This window comes from Aphelocoma coerulescens, chromosome 1A (genome assembly GCF_041296385.1).
Source record: "Aphelocoma coerulescens isolate FSJ_1873_10779 chromosome 1A, UR_Acoe_1.0, whole genome shotgun sequence".
Lineage (NCBI taxonomy): Eukaryota > Metazoa > Chordata > Aves > Passeriformes > Corvidae > Aphelocoma > Aphelocoma coerulescens.
The window spans coordinates 41,002,796-41,027,967 of NC_091014.1; the positions used below are offsets into that span (position 1 = coordinate 41,002,796).

At 36.1% G+C, this 25,172-nt stretch overlaps 1 protein-coding gene across 5 annotated transcripts in view; it reads left to right on the forward strand.

The window, feature by feature from the left end:
- The window catches only part of PTPRQ (protein tyrosine phosphatase receptor type Q), a 129,583-nt gene extending 109,704 nt beyond the window's left edge, over nucleotides 1–19,879 (forward strand). For all 5 annotated transcript variants that reach the window (XM_068999669.1, XM_068999644.1, XM_068999659.1 and 2 more), the window contains 9 exons: nucleotides 207–288; nucleotides 3,863–3,953; nucleotides 5,342–5,418; nucleotides 7,786–7,920; nucleotides 8,037–8,162; nucleotides 10,311–10,459; nucleotides 12,229–12,364; nucleotides 15,565–15,688; nucleotides 15,977–19,879. In XM_068999669.1, the coding sequence (XP_068855770.1) occupies nucleotides 207–288; nucleotides 3,863–3,953; nucleotides 5,342–5,418; nucleotides 7,786–7,920; nucleotides 8,037–8,162; nucleotides 10,311–10,459; nucleotides 12,229–12,364; nucleotides 15,565–15,688; nucleotides 15,977–16,014 (958 nt within the window). In that variant the 3' untranslated portion in view covers nucleotides 16,015–19,879. The remainder of the gene's footprint in view (nucleotides 1–206; nucleotides 289–3,862; nucleotides 3,954–5,341; nucleotides 5,419–7,785; nucleotides 7,921–8,036; nucleotides 8,163–10,310; nucleotides 10,460–12,228; nucleotides 12,365–15,564; nucleotides 15,689–15,976) is intronic.
- The last annotated feature ends 5,293 nt before the right edge of the window (nucleotides 19,880–25,172 follow it).

Genomic DNA, 25,172 nt, shown 5'->3' on the forward strand with positions numbered 1-25,172 from the left:
AGGGGGAACAACAAGGGGATAAAATGTTTCTCTTTTAAGTAATTGAAAAGAAATCAAATAAGCATGCTGTAAGAAATTTATCATTTTCTGTAAATATCAGTTTCCATTGAACTGGAAAACATTGCTTATTAACAAACTACAGTTAAATAAAAAGAATGACAAAGACATTCCCTATGGGTTTCTAATTCTTCTGTCCTTACTTTCAGGCCAATAAGCAAGAAATCCTTTCTACAACATGTTGAAGAGCTTTGCACAAACAACAACCTAAAGTTTCAGGAAGAATTTTCGGTATGTTGCTAGCAGTTGTCACAACATCGCAAGACCTTCAGTCGTTTCATGTGTCACATTTCATGTCCATTTTAAGCAGACAAGGCCATGAAGGACTCTGGCCTTGATAATCAATACCCAATTACCAGGTTGATTGTTTAGAAAGTAATAGTACACTGATTTGGATTCTGCAGTCTATACTGCAACCTGGTCAAAATTATTCACCTTAGTGTCAGCCAAAGATGATCTTCTTTAGTCTCCAACATTTCAAGACCACCATATTTATGTTTTTACATATGTAGTGTTGCATATGTAGATTAACTAAGAACAAGTTATTTAGAGTTTTCTAACATATACACAGGTATATTTAACTGCTATAAATATGTTCATTTTCCTGAGTGACGATGACTCCAAAAACAGAGTTAATGTTCATTCTGTGAAATTCTCATGCCCCAGTCATACTGCCACTGCCTCAGAAATGTTTTCCTTTCATAGATTTTGGTGCAGAAAGTAAAAGGTTTGCACATGGTACTTTGCTTTTTGTTCCTCTACAAGTAGTGGGTCTTATTTGTTATGCTCTTGAGAATAGCTTCCATGTGAATAGTCTCCATCTCCTTACATGAGCAGATGAACACAGCCAACCTGTCTTGCTTTCTGAAAAGAGCCTAGTTCTCAAAATATACATTACAGATAATATAATATACGTATAATTTCAAATTTAGATCTCAAAATTTTCACTATCTTCATTAAGTAATATTTTATGGCTATCATATTTTTTTCTCAACAATAACTTCTTGTTATTTCAGAATCTTTATCATCATTATCTTTCTTTGCTCATACAGTCATTTGACCAAAAATAATTTGTCAGTGTCCAGTGATTTTTATTATTTTGGATTTATAAATTTACCATGAATAATTTACCAGTTGGATTAACAAAAATAAAGATTTAACAACTGGCTTTTCTTCTGCTAAATTATAATATTTCACTTTCCAAGAGAACACTAACAAAAGTGTATAAAGATTAATGGTTTTTCCTACAGTTTTTTTTGTTATGCTCATTAGGTAAAATTGGTCTGGATGTAATAATAAAAGCACCATAAAATTCTCACAGCCATAAAGTAAGAACTTTTTTTCCTAAAACCAGAAATGTTATTTCACTTGAGCAAGAATGAGTATAATTACATTATACATGACTAAACAGATAAAAAGTTTTACTATCAGTAACACTTTCACATATTAACATTCATTACTAGAAAGTGTCTAGTAAATTCAGGTGTACTGGAAACTGAACATGTGAATATGATAATTTATACTAATAACCTGATAGTATATTCCCTGTGTTGAATTTGGATTGTTTGACCTAGCAGTCTTCCTGGAAAATTCTAAGATATGCTTTAGTAGGTAAAGTAGTCTACAGATAATTTACAATAGGCAGTTTGTGGGCAACAAACATGATTTGGAGTTTTCCAACATAAATGTGACTCTTTCCATTTCACTTAGTCTTGTAATCCAGGAACATTCCTGATTTCATCTAATTTGCTTGACTGACCAAACTGCCATGCCAGGACATCCTCAGGGGTCAATCTTTGTCCACATGTGAATATGACCTGTGTGTAAATGTGATGAGAAGGGAATCTGGACCTCAGAATGGACCTAGATCCATTTCTTGTCAGAGAAGACAAATTTAAAGAAACCGTAAGAAGCCAAAGTAACTGATGATGGGCACCACCTCACTGCTATTCAAACTTCCAGCTTTCAAGCTGATTCCTGTGTCTCTCAATACATTTGGGAACTTAAGCTTTTTTACTAGCTGGAAAATCACTGAAACAGAAATACTAGTGTAATACTTGTTTTATGATAAGTTCTGTTCATGAATAAAAGAATGAAATACTTCAAAATGTCACCACAGTGCTATAAAAGTAGTGCAGTAAACAAAATGCAAATTGTTTATTTCAAACCTGTAGGAGTTTGCAAAGAAACATGGTTTCTGTGAAAATTTGTCATGGAGTCTGGGAACACAAATAGTCTTTCCCCAAATCTGAAAATAATAATTAAGGCTGAAATCCCTGCTAATGCAGAGAATTGATACAAGGCTTTTGAGCACTTGTTTGGTCATGGAAGCATTATTATGAAAATAACAAAATCTGCTTCTCTGTTTCCTCTCTACTTACAAACTGCTACCAGTAAATGGTGCTACCTCTACACAAATTAACTGGCAAGCTAAAACTTGGAGGAGTGAGGCAAATGAGGCAAGTTGAAGTTCACATGATATGGGATTCCATAGCCCAAAACACTTGCAAAATGCAAAATAGGCATTTTGTGTATGTTCTTCCTTCATGAAAATGTTCAATGACATAAACTTTGTGGGAGAGTTTCAGTTTTCTGAAAGAGAGGAATTTTAACATCTCCCCCTTTAACTGTGTTTTACACACAAGGCTGACAAAATACTTGAATTAACAATGAAAGAAAAGCACTGTAGTAAAACAGTCCTGGTTTTCCATTTTTCATTACCTCTCTCATTAATTTATTCATTTGCTAGTAGATTCCCATTAAATTCTATTTATAAGATACAAACTGTCTCAAATACCTGGGCAAAAGGGCACTTGAAAATAATTAATATTGAGCCTGAAAGTAAGGCTATCTGCCCAACTTTTGGAAGTAGCCCATGCAGACAGTAACCACTAATATTAAAATACAAATTTGAAGGGATTACTCTGCACAAGCAGAGTAATTTTGTATTGTGCTCATTCAAAGCAATAGGTGGATCTCTTAATTTATATCTTAGATATAAAAAACAAATTTGCATTTGCGTAACATTTGTCAAGCGAAGGGAAATTCTATTAAAGTTAACAATATATTTGGAATTCTGCCTTTTCTGAGTTTTCTATTCTCTTAACACCATGATGAGATCATCACTTTAACGCATTTTCTCCATTAACAAGTACTGAAGTTGTCTCCACTCTTTTAATCGACTTTGTAAATTATACCTGTTTATGCACACAAACATCCTCATCAAATAAGTGCCTCAACATGAATGATTTATCTGTCTCTGTCCTCCAGTAACAGAACTAATGACCAGTTATGAAACTGCAGTACAACCCAAAATACCTCTTGCCACCCCTTTCACAAACAGTCTCATGAACAACAGCTAATTGCCAGTTGTCTCAACTCAATTAAATTCTCATCAGTTCTCATGCTGTACCACAAACCCTCCCAAGTTACAGGAGTCAGGAAGAGGCATTATTCAAGACTAAGGCTGAGTCAGTAGCGCATGGTAACCAAGCATGTGACTTCATGTAAAAAAAACAGAAAAGAACTACAAAAGGTGATAGACTGACTTTTTCCAGGCTTGTAAAGGTGAAAGTTCATGTAGGCTTAATTGTTCATCTTGACAGCATTGTCTGCAGTGCTGCATCCAACACTGCTGGTGTAACTGGGGTTGACAGTGAGGTGGAAAGCTCTGTAATGCTTCCAGCTGTTCTTAGAAATGCACTGTTGCAGAACTGTAGAGTTTTTCCTCTTACTGGATGAATGTGTCATATTTTAAATTAATTCAAGTGCAAAAGTTTTCCAACAAACATTTATTCCTCTGCAGGAACTTCCCAAGTTTCTTGAAGACCTTGCTTCAACTGATGCTGATCTGCCTTGGAACAGGTCTAAGAATCGTTTCCCAAACATAAAGCCATGTATGTGTGTTTACTGACCAACTTCCAAATTTTGCTCTTTACTTTCAATAGTGTAACAGATATTTGGACTGCAAGTGTATTTTTTTTTTGATCTGTCTTTGAAATGGCAGTACAATCATGTCCACATTATGAAATAATTTTCTGTTGAGTAATCCGTTTTTACTTTGTGGGTTTTTTTAAAGACAGTTTTATTTGCAAATAGCTTTCAACTTGCTCTCACAAGCTTTAATATGCAGGTGCAAGAAACTGTAGCCTCAATAGTTTCTTGGCTTTGTAATTCAAGCCATGTAGCAAACTCTTTAACATTCTTCCTCATTGTTTTTTTTCCCCTATAGAAAGAAGTAATTTTTTAAACATATAAAATCCACATGTTTGTGCATTCAGCTACCTCAGAAGTCTAGATATGCTTTCTTGTGGATATGTGTACGTGTGCTACAAAGGTTGCACAGAAGATCAGAGTGACTGTATGATAACTTATAAGCCCAGGCTAGATATTATCACAGGAGACAGGAGTCTGTCTATCTCAACACTGCTTCATTTTTCAGTTAATAAGACAAGAAATGTCATTATTATTTTAGGCATTAGCTGTGATGTGAGATGGAGTGCATGGGATTCCTTGGTTAATAATGCTGTATTCTGTGCTATTAACTTTTCAGAGCAGCTGCTCCTGCTATCTACTTCCATGTTCAAGTCATACTCTAAGATACAGTCACTAAAAATTTATATTCATAACACACAATAAAACATAAACAGACATGTTTCATAAATATTTAACTTTTTATTCCAATGGTCTCTACTAAGTTGGGGACCAAACACCAGTGTTCTGGTGTTACACATGACATGTTTCTTGGATATTGTAATTTCTGCATTTGTGCTGTGGGACCAAATCAGAAACCCTCTTTTTTTTTTTTTTAAATGACTTAACCTTGCATCCAAAAATTAAAATTATGGAAAAGTGCCAGAATCTGAATCAGATCTGAGACCTGGGCAGCAAGTATATTGAAAAAAGCTATCAGATCCCTGACCCTACTCTCTGATTCACACAGAAGTTGTGTGTGCTAGAACAGCATGGCTTGAAGTACACAGGATACTTTTAGGTAGAGAATCCCCTCCCATATACACCACACTGGAGGTTTTGGCCCATTCACCATTTAAATTAAAAAGTATTACATACAACATGTCTGGAACATTAAAGAAAGACTGTACAGTAATGGAAGAAGTTTAAATTACCTTTGTAATTAGTGTTCTACTCTGTGAAATATTGTTAGATTAGCAAAAATAACACAATTTTTAATTTCTTAGGATTCCAGGAATACTTTTTACATGTTTTATGGTTTTATGGTTTTTGAATAAATCTTTTAGTTAACTAGACTTTACTTCCGTGATAGATAATAACAACAGAGTAAAGCTGATGCCTGATGCTGGTATTCCTGGATCTGACTACATTAATGCCAGCTATGTGTCTGTAAGTAGAAAGTCTCTCACATTTTTACTGTGTTTGTTTTCTGGTAGAAGAAAGCCACTGTTGCCATGGCATTGTTCAAGTGGCTCCTGTGTCACTAAATACAAAAATTTTAAAATACACATGTCCCATTTTCATTGCTAAGAAATTATTTCCAGTAATAATCAAAACTGTGTCCAGCAAATTCCTTTTTATAAATTATCTCATATCATTATCATTAAAGACAATAGTGGAGCTCCCACTGAGGTCAGTTATTTAAATAGGTGTTATTTGGTCTCTTGATTCAGGAGTTAAAGTTGTTGTATATGAATAGGACAGTGCAAAGATTACTGAACAGAAAATTTTCATGGAAATCGCTAACAGTTTTGGCATGTTCCTTATTATTTTGTGAAAGTTATGATGGAGGAAAATTAAAGTAGGTTTCTTGAAGAAAATAATACTGCATTTTTCATCCTCAGCTTTCTTCCCAGACTTTCCATTTTCTTATTGTGTGCTCAGTAAATTCTTCATCTCTATTTTTATCTCATTTTTGTCCTATTGAAGCTCAAAGTGTGAATTATAGTTATGCATTTAATCTCTTCTAGCAGTGGCTGGTGATCTCACATGAAGTCAAGACTTGGTTTACACTAAACACTTTTCAAACACATAGCAAGGCATGCAGACTGTAGTCTAAACAGATGACACAAAGGAAAGTAGAAATTGTTATTTCCAGGTAACTAAGAGACATTACAGAGAATAAGCAACAGAGCTGAGAGGATCTTCCTTTCTCATCAGCAAATGCTATTTATGGCCTTTTTATGGAATGTCTTTGTTCCGAGGGTTGGCAGATAGGAAGAGCCATGCCACTTGATGCTGGGACCATACACAGAATGACTGAGAAGGAAAGCAGGCGTCTTGGAGCATGGCCTAGTCTTTACCCTTCTATCACTGACAGGCCAAGCCTTAGGCAGGGAACACGAACAGCAACTTCCCAACAGCTGCAAAATCCAGCAACAGAGTGTTCCCTGCTGAGATTTTGCGTGTATGCATACATTTTAGGTGACCATTCATCAGTAAATAGACAATTCCAGTGTTGTGGTTTCTCAAGGCTAAAGTTTTTCCCTTTATATGCTCTCACTTTCCATATTTGTAGATGTATAAATATATAAATGCATATAGCTGAAAACATGCAATATGTATGTGTATTTACATACTTAATCACCTAGATCTATTTACATATGCACATTTGTAAAGAGAGGAAAAGAGAAGTCTGGTATACAGTTTTAACAAATGGGAACTCTGCTGCTACTTTTACTTTCACTGGTTAAACAAAGTCAGTAACTGAACTGTGAGCTTTGCATCCCTGAATTATTGTTTCTCACCTCACTCTTAAACTAAGGAGAATTAGCATAGTTTCCCACTGCCACCTATTCTGTATATTATAAATGGAGTAAGCAACAGGCAGCTGTGAATTATAGGGCTATAATTCCAACAAGAAGCTTTGGTGGTGCTATAAAACACTGTGTCAGTCATTTTGAGCAATAAGCAGAACTCTGTGATATTATAAACTGCTAGTTCTACAGCACAAATTTATTGCTATTATTGCCATTGTTGTTATTTTAGACTTTCTGTAGTACATAATAGTTCCTGTAGGTATGCTTCTTTTCTATGAGGAACCAGATCCAGGTGATCTCATGCACTCACAGCACTTACACAGATTTTTTCAACAAACTTCCTTCTTCCCAAGTTTTGCACCAATTTATAAATTAACTAAATAGCAGAAGCCAACACTAAAATAAAAGTCAACACCTACAGTAGGTTTCTTGAAAACCTTTCATCAGAAATCATTTATTTGAGTAAGCTCCAGCTGTAAGTTACAGCAGATCCCTGACAATCACCAAAGAGCAAAGGTCATTAGTGGATGTATTACTTGCACTAGCTCTCAGACTGTTCCTTAGTTGTTTCCCTGGCTCCACTGCTCCTTAGCACTATTTAATTCTACTTTGCTGGCTGCCTCTTGACATAGTTCTTGGTGGCCTCTGGCTGGATCTGCGGTAAGGCTGATATAAAGGCTTAGATATTTTTTAATGGGATTTGATGACCTGATGTCCCTGTAATTTCTCTGCTAAATGCAGTTCTATTACCATGGCACTTCCCATACTTCAGTAGAGTGTTGTTTCATAACTGGACTATAAAAAAAATGCCATTACTTCCTTAGTTTTCCAAGGCAGCCTGCCATGCAGTGATTAACCAGGCATATGCCAATTCGCTCAGTATGTCTGACAAGGTTTTAGCCTTAGGCACGGCAGATACAAGCACAACTATGAGTCACATGCAAACTCTTTTGTTTCCTTGCCAACCATTATGTATTAAATATTTTCTCTTTCTTAGGGCTATTTATGTCCAAACGAGTTTATTGCAACTCAGGGACCGTTACCAGGAACAGTGGGTGATTTCTGGAGAATGGTGTGGGAGACAAGAGCTAAAACACTTGTAATGCTCACACAATGTTTTGAAAAAGGACGTGTAAGTTACCAGTGAACCAATTAAAAGCATTTGTTACAACTGGAAATTCTGTATGTAATTTCTGTCAAGATTATAATATGATAATTTTTATTTAATTAGTAATCATCTCCCTGCAGATAAGATGTCACCAGTACTGGCCAGAAGATAATAAACCAGTGACTGTGTTTGGGGATATAGTGATTACTAAACTGATGGAAGATATTCAAATAGACTGGACCATCAGAGATCTAAAAATTGAAAGGGTAAGCCACAACTGGAAATTGACGGGAAAAATTCATCCAACACCTCAAAGATATGCTATATTCCACCCAACTACTCCCTCAATATTCTTCTTTTAATCTTTCAGTGTATATACATTTTACTGCCTGGTTGTCCTGCATTTTGTTTTCATTCATGTTTTATTTCCTGAGAATATATGTCACAAAGAGCTCAGAAATATGTCCAACATGCTATGAAGGACCTATTAAGGTTACTGAACCTCTGGTCTGGTGGGAGGTGGAGTTTCTACTTGGACACCTCAGTGTCTCTTCTAGAAGGGAGTAATGCTAACCATTCTGGGATCAGACAAATCTCTTTGAATGTATCCCTCTCAGATTAAAGGGCAAGATTCTCTGGTGCAGCTGCTTTGCATTGTACCACCAGCCATTGGCCTCCACCCCCAGGAGATTCACCCAATATAAGTATTACTCCCACGCTTTGTGCTGGGAAGGAAAAGTAGGGGTACAGAAGAGATCTTCACCTTTGTCATGATCCACAACTACAGTTTCCATGCTTTGGAAAAATTATAACCCAGCATTAAGTCAGAGGAGCAGGCGGGCTCAAAAAGCAATCTGGGGATTATGACCCAAAATTAGGTCAGCTTTCTTTTGCACTCCCAGCATTCATCTGTGTGGTATGTTGTGCAGCCAGATCCTAGGACCTGAATTTGGCTGTCCAAATGCAGGCATTATCACCCTGTGGCATGTGCATGTGACAAAGGGCACACAGCAGTTAGGGGCTTGTCTCAGCTGTCACCCCATAAGGATATGTGGTGCAGATAGTACAGAGAAACTGAACATTTAAAAATGATTGAGAGAAGAGAAACCTTTTTTTCAGCTAAAAATAGAGCATAGAGAAACAAGACTGGAAAAAAGACTATTTAGAATAAAAATGAATGCCAGTGAAATGCAAAGTCACTTGTGTTAATGAGGGTGAGGCTGAAAAGAAGATAATCTGAATTGACTGACTGATCCATTTACTATAGCTGAACTACCCTGCACAAGAAGCTATGCCCTTTATAAGCATGTCATTAAATGTGCTGTATTGCTGGTTTTAAGATTGTACATCCATTCACAAGTGGGTGGATGCTTGATGATCTTCCAGTGAAGATAAAAAGCATATGTGAAGCAAATAACTCAAAACCATTGCCATTGTGCATCCAAAGTAACTCCTCTTCCATGTTGATCAGTTTTAAAAAAATAGTACAACTACAAAGTAATTGCCACACATACTTGTTCACAGTTGTTCAATATTTCTTGCAATAAGAAAGAAGCAAGTAATTGGTTCAAAAGAAATTTGAAAAAATAGGAACTGGTTCATTACACATTTGATTAAACTGTGGTACTCCTTGCTGCAGGATATTGTGAATTCTAAAAACTTACAGGGATTCAAAAAATCTCCATAAATCAGTAGAAGAAAATAGTGACGTGTGCTATTATTAAATTTCAATTTACTGTCTCCGACTGAGGCAGCTCAAAAGTCAAAAACTATTAAGAATGGAAAGGATGTTCTGGGGAACTACAGATATATTGTTGCCATGTTTTATAATGTTCCCTAACATTTTTTTGACCACTGTTGGAAATGCATATTGAACTAGACAGTCCTTTGGCATGATCCTGTTCTTTCATTTTTACATCCTTCAAAAGTAATCTAGGTATCAGATCATAACCTATTTTTTGAGGTTTACTGTTGCTGCTGCTCTGAGAGAGCATGAACGAAAATGTATCTATGTTTACCAATGCATGTGTGTTTGCCTTCACTACACTGGATCAGTCTTAGAATGGTTGCTTTTTCCTGAACAGATTTGTCATCCCAGCTCAATAAACTTCTAAATGGGCCATAGAAACTTCAACCCGTAATCTACAAATTACACTGATATAATGACTAAAGTCAAATGAAGAGTGACTGCTTGAAGTCACTAATACTTGAAAGATGGACTTGATGCCATCCCTCAGAAAACATCCCAGAAGTTCTGTGAACAACAAATTATCCCTTCATGCCAGTAAATCCTATAATTATTATGCTATTCCAACTTTATTTTTTACATGAAATTACAGAGATGGTTACATATACCTTACTGAACCTTCTGTAGCATTTCTTCTGTAAAAACTGCATTTTTTTGTATTTTTCAGCATGGAGACTGCATGATGGTGCGGCAGTGTAACTTTACTTCTTGGCCAGAACATGGAGTCCCTGAAACTACTGCACCAATTATCCATTTTGTAAAACTCATCCGTGCAAGTCGAGCACATGATAGCACACCAATGGTGGTTCACTGCAGGTAAGTGTATTTACCAAATCATCGTTTGCTAGCCTAGAATTTCAAGTATGTATTAATGCACAGGGAAGTTGCCAGAAGAGCAACCATGAAGACTGATTGCACAGATAGGGTTCTAGTATGGACAGCAGTGAAGGTTTCTCTAGCAGTCCTTCTTACTCCCTTCTAGAAGGTAAAATGCCAATGTCTGTGCTTCCATGTATGGAAATCCATTATGGGATTATGAGGTGATGGGAAATAATTGCTCCAACAATTACCATAAAATAATGCTGGGTTTATCTCCATTTTCCTCTTTAATCATAAGAAGAGGAATAGAAAATGACATATGTTGGTTTAAATTAGTTCTATTATAATTAGAGGTCTTCTTAAGAAGCAAGTATTAAAAATATATTTTAAATGCACATGTCACATATCATAAGGAAAAAACTATTTGGAAGCCACAGAGAATGACAAATAGGAATAAGGGTTTGCACAGGCCAGATTTCAATCTTGGATGCCTGTAAACAGCTAAAACCTATATTTAGGCTCTTAAATAAATGGTCTGATGGTTAGAGGTGTTCAGCTGTCATAGTTTCCACTGATTTCATTAGCACCCTTAAACTTCTGTTTCAAAGAGTGAGTGTGTGGGGAGGCCTAAGTCTTAAGGAAACCGATGAGTGTGTTTGCAATTTTTGTGCAGGTCAGTGTTCCCACTGAATGAGTGGGCTCCATAAAAGGGATCTGAACTCATAGGTCTGCTCCTGAGTCTTTGCCTCATTCTCACTTGATGTGAGCCTGGAAATAAGAGGAAGGAAAAGATGGCTTTGATGCTACAAATCTTTTCCCAAACCACTTTATCATGCATGGGAGGTCTTTTTATTTGTCCTCAGCATCCTATACCACAAAGGGTGGTAAAGCCTTATTTATTTGATATTGTTTTCTTTGATGAACATTTCCCTCTACTGCAAGGGCCAGAGAGATTATTACAGGAGAGAACAATATTGTCTTCATATTTTCAGGACACTTGTATTCTGTGGGGACTCTCTGCAAGTTCTATCCTCTTTTCAGAACGGAGATGTATGCAGGGGACAGCATGGCACATCCACCTGTGCTCAAATTCCTGATTGTTATAGAGCATTACTATGTATTCTCATATTCAGAAAATTCATTCATTACTTTTTGCTCATTAGATCTTGCAAGTTCAAGAGTTCTGCTATATATCTCTTGATTATCTGCAGAGATATATCCTGCATTGATTACACCAATTGCAGAGAAGTCTGATAGTAATTTGGAAACGATCCTATTCATTATGACACCTTGAAATAAAACAATACCTACCAGCATGTCTTGCACACTCACCCTCCTTTAAAAGTATTTTCTTTTAAATTTTTTGCTAGATCCCATGTTGTTTTGTCTCAAACACCAGAAGTATGACAGAATCCAAGTGTGATTTCACAAAACCTTATGCTTTTTTTTCCTCTCAATTAATGAGCTCTAGAAAACTCACAGAAAAGCTATAGGAATCTGTTCAAACAGGTTTGGGTCATATAAATGAGTAAAAAAAATTATGAAAATGTGAAATTGTAGACTCAAAATTAGAAAATGGTTCAAATCCAGATTTCACTTGATCCAATTCAGCAAGGAATTCACAAAATATAAATACTGAAAAAAGATTTTGGTTTTTTTTCAAAAGTTTTTCTTTTCACAATAAACAATTTATCCAGAGTATTCCAAGAAAATGCTAAAAGCCTTAAAATAATAGCTTTATTTTATCTTGTTTATCATGTTTGCAGTGCTGGTGTTGGAAGAACAGGTGTTTATATTGCACTTGACCATTTAACCCAACATATAAATGACCATGATTTTGTGGATATCTATGGACTTGTAGCTGAACTAAGAAGTGAAAGAATGTGTATGGTACAGAATCTGGTAAGATTTATCTATTCTGCTTTCCTGTTGTTGAAAAATTAGTCATCTCTTCCTCTGATCAACTAAACAAGACTAGAAAGCTCATAACAATCAGCTGTATAATTCATTTTGTACCAAACCTTGCTTTCATTTATTTCAAGCATTGTGGAAATATATTGTATGTGCCCACCTAAGTATACTTAGCCAGCAAAGTCTTGACACGTGCTGAAAAGAGTGCTATTTATTTTTAGAAGCTAAATAATAATTTCTCAGTCTCTAAGAAATTTTATTTCAAGTTTTGAATGAAGAACAATTGTTAAATTAAAAATGGGATTGCTCATTCCCTACTTGATTTGACTTCATTTACTACTTAAGTGCAATTTTTTTGTGTATGCATATGTCACATAGTCCACCAGACTTTAAAATATTCATTTACCTTTGAACTCATTATTGATTCCTTGATTCTTTTTCAATTGCTTGAAATAAAATAGCACATATGAATAGATTTAAGTACAGGTTTCAAACTTTTCAAAATCAGTGGTGGGTTTTGGGTCTAAAAAGTACATTTCTGGCAGATTTATTTTGTATGAACATAAGTCAGTGACAATCTGCTAGTGAGGAAGACTTCCTTCTGCTGTATCTGGAATTCTGAGTATACATAAAGGAAAAATAGAAGAATTTAAAGCTGATCCTAAATGCCCAGTGGAATGGAAATCAGCTTTATTTGGATAAGGCTTCTGGCATAAGTCTCCTGCAGGCCAGATCTAACCCAGGGCAGCCTGAAGCCTTTGAGTCTACAGCATGATTTACCAGCTTCTCAGTATGGAGGAGTAGTTTCAGGATGAACTTCCACATGACTGATGGATTTAAATTGATTTTAATGTAAGGAGACTTTCTCCATTGGGAATGCAATTCTGCTAGTCCATATCACATTAGAATATGTAAAAAGTATGTCAGAATATGCAAAGCAGTTAACCCTTCCTCAGACGTTTTTATGAAACCTTCTGGTGATACTCTGGCATGATGTATCTTGTAAGGTGCAGTCTGATTACCATTTGCTCTAAATTTTTCCTTTTGAAATCTTGATGCCGCTAACCAATTGCCAGCACTTTCTTGTGATGATGAATTCTGGGACTATTTTTGGTCCTTCTTTTACACTTTTGACTAGAAGTAGAATCATCTAAAAATAAATAAAAGTCTGGCAGACAATTTAATAGGAGTACTCCCAAAATAAAATCTTAAAACAGTGAGACATTCAATAAGATCAATGTTTGTTTTTAAAATATACATGATTTTTGTGTACCTCTTCATTTGAATATTTTGGCAGGGGCTAGGAAAAGGTGTGCTGAAATGCAATACAAGATGATGGTGTCAGAGTTCAGATTTTCTAACAAATCAAATATCCATCTGTATGCTAGCAGTAAAATTCTGAGATTGGCTGTTCTCTGTCTAGGTAATTTCTAGCTCATGTTTGCAAGAGTATAAAAGTCAGATCATCAACAAATCTTGCCCAAAGGGAATAAATCTTGTAAATTTTTATGGTAGATTCAAAAGTCAAGCTGTTCTGAGAGTTCTGTTATAAAACACTGTTGAGTTGCCTATTAATCAGATTTTATGTGATCAGCACAGAAGATATAAATTAGAGGAGCAATGCCTTCCCAGGACTCAGTATAGAAATCCCTCAGTCAAACTGTCTGTAAGTTCTATGAGTAAATAAAAGCTGATTGCTCTCAGACCTGTATTTTTCTTGTTTATAGTTTCAAAATAATGTTTCTTTTTCTAACAGAGTCTTGATCTGTTACTGTAGCCAATGGATGAGAATAGTTAAGATTCTCATTGATTCTAACTGGGAAAATAACTAGTTACACATAAAATGCCCAGGTAGCCTGCCTCACTCTCCCCTGGCAAACCCAGAAAGATTTTCATTGCTACATCATCAGGAGTAGCTGTATGAGTGCAAGAGATTATGGAGCTTTCAGTCTGCATTCTGAACTGGAATAGCCAATCTAAACTCCACTGAAACTTCAGACCTTCATTCTAAAAGTCCATGTTTGTCCAGCGGACATATTAAAGTTTATCTTCTTGCCTAGTACAAGGGCTAGTTTGAAGTAATGCCATGCTATTATTTCAGAAAGAAAGTTATTGAAAAGTGTGATGGTACTGCATGCTGCAGGAGGCCTGGGAAAAGCTGTTTTAATTACCCCCACAGCTCTGGAGCTGTGACCATAAAACTTATCTATGTAAGCAAATTTCTCTCATACATCTGAGACACTTGAATTGCAAATTGGTGGCAGTTCTGAAACAAAATAGCAATTATTGAGCAGAAAAATTACATAAATATTTTTGTCGGTGCAAAAGTCAATGGTAATAATATGATTTTGGTGCAGATATTCCAGTCCATCTCAACAAGATCCTGGGCAACATGTTTTAGCTGACCCAGCTTGAGCAGTGGGTAGTTGCACCAGATGGTCTCAAGAGGTCTCTTCCAACCTGAACACATCTGTCTTATTTTCTGCACCTACATATAAAATACTTCTCCTATGTGAATATATGCTTAATCCATTTATTATCTTTCTATCAGTTTTCATTCATTTACTTCATTCTTACATTGCCTTATTTTGTTTTCCTCTTTTCAGACTTCATGTCCTGGAAGTGTCATTAACTTTAGTTGCCCACTCTTTGTGCTATCATCTGTTAAAAATGAGGCTACAGCTCGAGAAGTATCACTCAAAATACCAGGTTGATTTGCTCCTAGCACTGGCGCATTCTGCTAGAACATATACATTTAGATTTACTTGAACTTCTGCATTTGAGTGCACCCTGCTGGTTTTCTCTATGGTAGAAAGAGGAAAAATTTCTTATCTAGATATTACATTCTTATGGTTCAGTTTCTACAGTCTGCATTAGTGGCAAAATGTCTGTTCACAGAATAAACAGTCACAGAAAATTGTGGAGTAGCCCTCAGTTATGGTTAGTCTAATTTCATACATCTTACTAGTCATAAGGATTAACATGCTTTGACAAATTTAAAGCATTATTCTTCATAATAATTGAAATCAGATCAGGCATACACAATATGCTCACCAAAGTACTGAGATTGCTGAGTTAAACTTCAGTTACTTTGAGATATTTCTAGGTGTTATAGAAAAAGTAAAAAGGTTTTTTGGTATTACAAGTACATTTTTCTTCTAATCAAGCATCTTTAAATTCACATCTTACAGGCACAATATATTTTTTTACATCAATGTGTATTGGATCTGTTGACAACCAAGGGAAATAGTCAGCCCTTATGTTTTGTAAATTACTCAGCACTGCAAAAGATGGACTCTCTGGATGCCATGGAAGGTAAGGAGATACAGACTGTGTCAAAATTATTTTTTCAAAGCAGGTGCAATGACTTGTCCAGATTAAGAAGCAGAAAAAAGTCCTTTGACACGCATTTTTTTGCTTCAAAAATATACATATCTAGCCTTTTGCTGCTTTTTATTCCCCCTTATAGTGATAGTCATTGCTCAAGCTTTCCCCACTTTTTTCCATGCAAGATCTTTTAAATTCAGTGAAAAACAGTTACCTGCTGTTAGTTAAAATTTGTTTACAAGGTAGGTTAATGTAATGTATCTGTTTCTTCTGCAGGTGATGTGGAGCTTGAATGGGAAGAAACTACGATGTAAATACTAGGAGTAAATATTACAGAAAGGAGATTTTGAAAATCAAAGTCATATTTTTCTAAGCACAGGGGCCAAAGTGAATTCCCCTATTTTGTTGATTAAAGGAAATACAGATGATTGAAACATCTTTTCTTCTATCAATGTGCCTTCATAAATAACTTAAAGTATTTTATTCAGAACACTAAGCAATAATGGTTTGGAGTACTTTTGCAGAGACTGTACTTCTGGTGTTATATAAATAGTGCATTCAGTATGTATTTAAATATAAAGTGTATTTGAACACATTCCTTTTTTCCAAACTATCTTTGTAAAAAAAAAATGAGCCAAATAGGATGTAAAAAATTAATATTTCCACTGAACTTATTTTGGTGTGAATTTGCTGTGTTCTGCGTGTTTTGGTTTTAAGTAAAAGCTACAGTTTCTTTACTAATTCTTGCTAGACTGGCTTCAGTGTTGTCAGTTCTTGCAGATTAATTCCAAGACCATGACAATGATCTTTACCTAACTCTATGTTCTTGTGTTTTGAATATTTTTTTTACAAGTGGTAGCATATCAGCCCATGATCCTGAACAGCTGAAAAGTCACCTTCTGACATGGGCAGGATTATTCAGCTTTTACACAGTACACAGTAGCTCTTCAGGGACACTTGGGGCTATTTAAGCCATTTTATAATCAGCAGGTTGGGTTTTTTAAAATATATAATGATGATTGCATATGTTCAGTGCAAAAGAAAATATTTTACATTCCTGCTGCTTTTTCAAGCAGATAAAACAAAGTAAAACTAACAATATACTATTATAATGAATGCTAGATTGGCTTGTGTAATAGAATGTTTAGAATTCATTTACCTTTCTTGAATACAACACTATTCATCATTTTGAAAGGTTGCTTAAAATTTAATATCAATGTATTTTATAACAAAGTTGTTAAGTAAAAAAGCTTTTTCACTTTCCTCAGGTTTGACAAATCACAGTACACACAGAAAATTACAGGAGTTAATATCTGGAGATTTAATAAAAGAAAACATCTTCCACTCCCAATGATGATGATGATTATTGGAAATAGATCTGAAACAGGAATGCGAGAAGCAGGGAGCTTGTATCTGAGAAGAAAAGCAAAAACTGGTAGAATAGGAAGACTAGAGAGATAATGAAACTGTGCCCTGGTTTTACATGGAAGTGACAGTATTCAATTGATATTATTAGGTGGTTGATTGCTAATTTTTTCTCAGTGTAAAGAAATGTATCATCATTCTGAATAACAATGAAGCTGTGACCTTAATCTGAGATGGAAAACATAATAATAAAGAGACTATGCAACTGCCATCTCATATTGTGTTTAGACAGAAGAAATCAAAGCTGTCTTGTTGAGACATCAAGATCAGGGAAGTCAGACAAACCTCTTTAGAAGCTTGAAATATGTATATGAGGGACTGTTCTTCTATGTACACACTCCAAACAGAATAGTCAATGAACAGAACTTTCCATTTCTTCACTGTAGCTACCAGACAGAAAATGCTGTGCAGAAGGTAACATGGTACTTTTTCAGAACTAACTGATGGTGTTTTTAGAAGCTGACGAGGATGGTACAGTGAAGACCTTTGTAATTTGGCAGAAAGTGTCAAATATCTAAAATGAAAATCAAAACACAGTGTTTAAGGAGGTAGAAGTGGTCTACAGAGATATTTGGGCAATCTGTCTTTTAGGAAGATCAACAGTATTGTAAACATCACCTGTCAGGCTAAAAAAGAAAACAATGCCTTTTAATGCTTGGTAGGGGGAGAGAGAGTTGATGTCCACAGCTGTTCAAGTCTCTGGCAAAGCATTCGGTACAGCTCTAGTTTCATTTGGTTCCTATGAAACATGTGTTCTTCATTTATTATACATGTACTTTAAAGTATTCTGACAAATTGCTTATAGGGACTTACAGATGTTTTTCATGATTTGTGGTTGTACTTGGTAGCAGTACAGGGAGCACTGTGATAAATTGACATTATAAAGTCATAATCTTGTATAATCTTATATCCACAATGGTGGAATATCTGGAGGAAAAGGCTAAGCCTTATACATCATAGAGATGAACTCCAGAAGTTCTAAATGTGCTTAAGTGTTTTCTGCCTTTTATAAAATACTTAATGGTGAAGAATCCTATGTACTCCTTTAGGGGATGTGCCTATGGTTACACTGCAGATTACACTGCATTCAGTAACCTGCTTGTCTGACAACTTAGTAAGAGACTAGAAAATGTGACTCTCTTTTCTTCATGAAAAGTAATTCAAGTACTTTACTGTACAGTTTGACATAAGCAATCCGATGCATGCTACCTTGACACATTTTGTGTCCTCTCCAGGGTAAAAGACAATATTCAGCATAAACTGGCCACAGCTCAGAAGCTACATGGTCAGGGAAAGAAGTATCTTCAAGCAATTCTCTCCAAGTACTGGCTTTCAATATAAACACAGCAGTAGTTTGAACCTTCCTGTGTGTCTGCCAATGCTTTACAGGGATAGGGGAGAATCTAGGCATCAAGAAATTCCTCCAGACCTCAGTTCAGTTATGAATGAAGAATTTCCACATAGTCTCTTGTCTTCCATCCCTCCTTCTCTTATGAAATGACACCTATGGTGGTGCTACTGACAGCATTGCAGAGCTGGAGTCAAGCAGAATTTGTCCAATTGCTATTTTAAGAATATATTTATATATATGAAGCAGCACATCAATTCATTTTTAGTGTCACCACTTTATTTTCTACAAATTCTTGGCACTACTAATATAGCAAGAGTGTACTCTGCCAAAATTAGAAATGGAACAAATAAAAATTTGAGAAAAATTCAGAAATTCTGCAGAATTATTAAAATCGTATTGAAACTAGGTCACACTATTAAATTATCTGGGAAATTTCTAGAGACTGATATGTCTGCATACACTGAAGAAGCAGTATTTATGTATATATATTTATAGCCAGTTCTGCTGGACATCATTACAAGAAGCTACTGTCAGTGGCCTTAAAAAACTGACTTGTTCAGGTCACAAAGGTAACAGAAAGCAGAACATTAAGTTCATGTTGAATTTAAAGCACTTCTTAAATTGTAAAAAGAGTTGATAAAAATAATTGTGAGTTCAACACAATAATTTTACTGCATATGTGGAGCTATTCAGTAATTTGATTTCATAACATTATATAAAAAATTAATAATGTGAATTAATGTGTGACACCATCTATATATTTCTGCAATACAGAGTATGTTCATAAGGAGTTACTAAGAAAAAGCAGCAAAGAGGAATGGGTCAATCGTATTTCATAATAAGGTAGCATGATAGGGAGATTTCTTGGCTGCATACAGAAATTAAAGAGCATCCTAGATATGGATATAAATTTGCAGAGATTCAGGACACAAAGCCCTGTGAATTCTGTGAACAGATTTTCTGAAAATGTTTTAACAGCAGATGAAAATAAAATTTGAGAAGTACCTGTTTCAGAGGGTAACATGTTAAGCATAACATGAAGTCATTGTCTATGTGTGGAAATATACAGAAAAATAGATTCAAAATAATTTTTCTTGTAAGATCTATGAAAAATATTCAATTAGCCGTTTAGGGGATATACATATGGTAATAATGAGTTCAGGGTCATTTTATAATTAAGTTATGTGCCCATTCAGTGCTGCAAAATCTCTAGAGCATTAAATACAGTAGATTGTAGCTGGAAATCATTGACACAAAGAACTGAACATGTTTTTGTCAGTTTTGATTGTAAGGAAATGAGTCAGAGAAAATATGCTGAAAGGTGATGCTCTGTTTCAACCATTTCCCTGTGACCGTTGTGTCACCACTCTGTGTATGGTGTCAGAAAAACCAAGTCCTCCCAACATTGTTCTCCATGTTTTATTCTCTTTTCTAATGTTGTGTTTCTTGTATGTGACTATATTAGAAGGAATTGTAAATGTAGTATGGGCCATCTGAATTCCAATACTGCAGGCATGATCTGCAGGTAGTGGTCTTACAGGTGTGTAGTGGTCATACTTCAAACATTCTCTCCATCTCTTTCCTGTGAGTTGATTTCCAGATGACATCACAGAATATCAGCTGCATTTTTGCTCTGACTCCTGTTCAATACATTTTCTGCCCCGTCCTCTCTGTGGCTATTATTACAAGGCAAGTGCAAATCTACTTCTGTGGTTCCAGAGCTGAGCTATGTCAGAGGCACATCTTTGCAGCATCAGCTCTGTATACAATTGTAAGGGTAAGCTGGTTTCCTACCCAGAAGTTGCTCTTACTGCTCTAACAAATTCTGGTATAAATTTTAGCACTGGTCGTTGTTCAGTGTGAGCTGAAGGAAGCAGGATGGATTCAGTGTTCGGTATTTTGCATGGTGATTCTCTTCTCCCAATAACTTTTCCCAAACAATGCTGAACTAATTACTTATTTTAATTGTTTCTTCTCACAGCTCCCTTATCATGTAGGCCCTTTCTCAGATTCTACTATGTAAACAAAACTGAAAATCAATGGCTTTTCACCACTGAGTAACAATGTATGACACATTTCATAGATCCCACATCATCAGGCAGCTTGCAATGAAGCTGTGAGTCTGTATTTCGGTTGAAAGACAACATTTAGAAGGTTTCAGATATATTTGGATCATCTTACTCTGCTTGTTGATTGGTGTTACCAGGGTGATCTTTTTGTAGGATGACAGCTGCACCCAGCTATCCACTGTAATCATGAGTAAACCGTTCCAGTACTCTTTACAGTCAATACTGTGAGAGCTGGGGGAAGTTTTACAAGGATGTTCCCAAAATATTTTGGAGGCAATGGAGTTCTGAATGATATAAAAAGAATACTTGGATACTGGAAACCTAATATGCAGCTAAAGCTGTACCATTCACAGTTGCATTCCATGAAGCCTGCTGAGCAGGGGGTGTGTCCTAGAACACAGAGAGCATTTTTGGGACAATGTAACACAGCCCTTGAGCTGAGTAAGGCACGGCGCAGGGAACTCCTGCCATCCATGCAGGAATGCATTTGAATAAGCTTTACCATAAAATATCCCTAGCTTACTTGAAAAACACAAATGCAGGTAACACCTATTATGACAGCTGGTAACATCCTTTGTGATTCAACTTAGTGATAGGAACCAAAGGACTCTAGATAAATACTTTGACACCACAAGTGTAGAACATGGACAGACAGTATGTAGACAAGGAAGATTTTCTTCCACTCATGGAGACACAAGCATATAAGTAATTAAACCTGTATGTCCCTCTCTTTCCCTCAGTCTGCTATCTGCACGTGCTCACCAGTTGGGAATAATATTCATTCACAAAAATTACATTCATTCAATTTTAATTTGATTCCTATATTGGTAGTCCCTTTCTCAGAATCCAGCATAAAGCAGTTACAGAATGGTGTCTTTTCATCTATCAGCCTTCTGTTTGGATTCACCATAGTTCCATCTAACTATTTTTCTTACAGAATTCTACTAATTCTCTGTCAGTATTACAGAGACAATGCACAGAGTGTGAATCTGGGCTTGCATATTGTGCACAGAATTTTTCACTGAGCTGTACTAGCACAATACTGCACTCCAGGCCCAGGCAAGGAAATGACCTGAGGAGAGTGGCTGCCTAGCATGTAATCCTACCCCCTTTGAGAACAGGATAGTTATCTGACAATGCACTGTCCCATTCAGGGAGTACAGAAAATGTTCTCAAAGCTGTCTGACATTTATATGTAGGAGTTTAATCTGAACCTTTCTCTGCTAAGGATAAACAAGAAAATTCAGGACTGTCATTGTCAGCAACCCATCTTTGCTGATTAGGACACCAAGAAGGAAACCTCTTGTTTAACTGGTATTAATAGTGCTTTTAACTTACAAAGACTTACTGTCTTCTTCATGGTTTGCACTTAAAGTGCACTTACATTTTGACGTATTTCTGTCCTTTACATCTCTTTTTTTCTCTTTCAAAGTGGGAATTTGAACATATGACTTTTAAATAGTTACAGGTCGCCTTAGGAAAATACTGAGCTGTCCTGATAAAACAGCCATTAAGAGGATTTTTTGATAAAAATTGTTCTATAATAATGGACTGATTATTGTAATCACTAAAAAATACTCCTATACCCTGTGGGGTGGCCATTATTGTAAGGACATATCTAGTAAATATCCTGCACACCAAGAGTGTGACTGAATGCTCATGAAGGCAGATACATTAATCACTTCTTGATTTTCCCATTCTTTTTGCCCTTCCAATTCCTCTTATCCTATCCTGGCACTCCTAAGCAGGTTTTGGGGACATATCAGGTTGCTGGTTAATGGTGATTAATGCATCAGCTATATTAACTCTGTCAAAATTTAATGAGTCAAACATTCCTCCCCTGCATACTGGTGTGCTCTCTCTGAAACCAGAAGGGATCCCTGGCATCACTACCAGTGCCAGCTGGCAGTCAGAGAAAGATGGTCCTCTGCTAATGTGGGAGAAAATCTGTTCTTAGTTCCACGTGTTCACAGACCGTGCATATCTGAAACAGATAACTTAATTTCTGTATAAAATATACCTGTAAAACCTTTTTTCCTGATGCTTATGTGTCCTATGTATTTGTATTTGAAAGCTCTGTGGGAAAGCAATTTCTCCCCAAATGTCTTTGTGCACCTTCTATCACAACTAAGAACAACATTAGAGTAATAAATTCTTTCTCTATCCCAAACCACACAAATGGCTAGAAGATTGTCAAGAGTCACTATGGATGGCAGCACTGCAACATAGTGTTCATGCTTTGCTTAACCTTTATAATTCCTTCAGTTTGCTTGTCTTGACAAGGAAGAGCTAGTGGTAGGCAGTGGCTCTCAAGATGAAGGGCATTAGCTAAGAGAGATTTTGCATAAAGCTAACTTCATCTTTCTGGAAAGATTCCAAATGAACATTTCAGAAGTACAGCAGGTAGTTGTCACACAAGGCATCTTCCTTCTTTGTCAGTCCTTGGGAAAAATCTCCCAGATCTGTATCTGGAATACTAGAAAAATTACAAGAATTAACTGAAGATGCAAGCACTTTTTCTGCTGTGTGATCATTGTTATGATATATCACATCCACATCCTTTATTATGTGTGCATGCACAAGCAGATACTCAAGCTCTTGAAACTAAAAGCACATCCAAATCAGTCAGGTCAGGTGTGACTAGCTTTCTTGGTGACCATTAAGTCTTGAATCTACAGAAGTAATTGATTCTGATTTTAGAAATAAACTTTGGGCTGTCATTTTTTCTGGTTCTCCAAAACCAGAAAAGATGTTCAGCAGTGTCTTTAAGTAGACTTCGTGAAACAAAATTTCTCCAACAGCTGAAAGCAGTAGAACGCTTCCATTGAGATAAAACTAGCAAAAAAGTTTCAAAATGGACAGCTGGTGTCAGTTCCAGAAGGATTTAAAACTTAGACATGAGCTTGAAAAAAACATGCTAATTGAGCCAATATCTGGATGAAAAGAACTTTGTATTTAGCAAAAGTACATTGAACGATGCGTTTGAAACACGAGTATTAAAATCTTTAGGAGAAAAGAATACTGTATTAATTAAATACAGAAATACTATATTCCATTGGTATCCAACATAATATGATGTGTTTTGCTTTTTCCTAAGAGAAATTCCAAATAAAACTCAGAGTTCAGTGTTTTGATGAACTTGACTAAAAAGTTAATCTTTCAAAGATGTAAACCTGTGATAAAGACTTCATGGTTTTATTTCTAAGAGAATACAAATCAAATTAAAAGAGATTTTCTATTACTATTTCTATTATAAAATAAGCCTTTGTAATCTACATAGGATATTTTCAATCACATTTAGGAAATCAATACAGTATATACTATAGAAGAAATACCTATAATTCTTTCTGGAGATGGACTGCAAGAGTAATTTTAGGCTTTGTATTTCAGCAGAGGCTAGCCTTGTGCTGCACATAGGTCACACACAATTCAAATAAAGTTTCCATGCCAAAGACATAGTGCATGACTGGCAGTGATGGTCTGCTGGCATTGCTGGGTAATCCAAACCCTGCCTTTGGGAGGAAGTGAGTCAGGGGAAGCTGTTGAGGCCAACAGCATCAGAATAGTCCAGGCACTCAGCCCAGTCATGTTCCACAATGAAGCAGTGAGATCAGAGGACAACCAAGGCAATCTCTTGCATTCCAGCCTTTCCAAATGAGTGCTCTTCTCCTGCTTCCCTGTGTACCAGAAACACTGGTGGCTCTTGGGCACAGGAAGTTTTCAGTATGCAGACCAGGTAGATTACAATCTGCTTCATATTCCACGGACTGTTTCTTTTTTTGTCGGGGTTTTGGTTTTTTTTTTTTAGCTGAAGGTCAAAGAGAAAGGTATTGAGAAAGGAGCAATGACATAAAACAGGAATTGGGTTGTGTTAGAGAATTTCAAGGACATTTAAATGTTACAGTGCTTAACTCTTGGACAGAATCCTTAGCTGACAGGCAAGTGCTCAAACTCAAAGCACATAGAAAAATAGCAATTAAGAAAGGCATTCTCAGAAACTATGAACGAGACTTAGGAAATATATAGATAAAAACTGTTGTCTAATTCAACTGGAATTGCCAATTCTTATGTCCTCCTCCAAAAATAATCCAGAAGTAAACCACTAGGCTTGTATTTTAAACACTCAAATAATACACTGATTTACTTTCATCCTCTTCTTTATTCAGAATGGGGAACAGTTTATCCTTGTTTATCACATCTCAGGGAATCATCATAGTGGGGAATCACGTATGCACCATCTGTCTTGCAGGGCCATTTTCAAGAATATTCAGATATTCCTTCAGAAAGGGATGTAGCCTGAGGGGGGCAGGCTCTTACATGAAATGTGGAAGGCAGCTGTTCAAATCCCAAAGTACAGTAATAAAAAAAAATTACAGGAACCTGGCTGGATCTTCTCCCTTCCTGCAAGAGCACTGATACCTTGACTGCTTTTCTTCTACCTTTAATGATCCTCAGTTATCCCTAACAAAGTAGAATTCTTCATTACAAGAAACAATGATAATATATTTCATGGCAAAATAGGGCAGAAAAGGAATCTCATTGTCCCATAGTCTGCATATTTTGCTTGAAAGCAACATCTCCTCTAGCAGAAGTTGATATTGCTGCTTCTCTGCAGCCAAGCTATCTG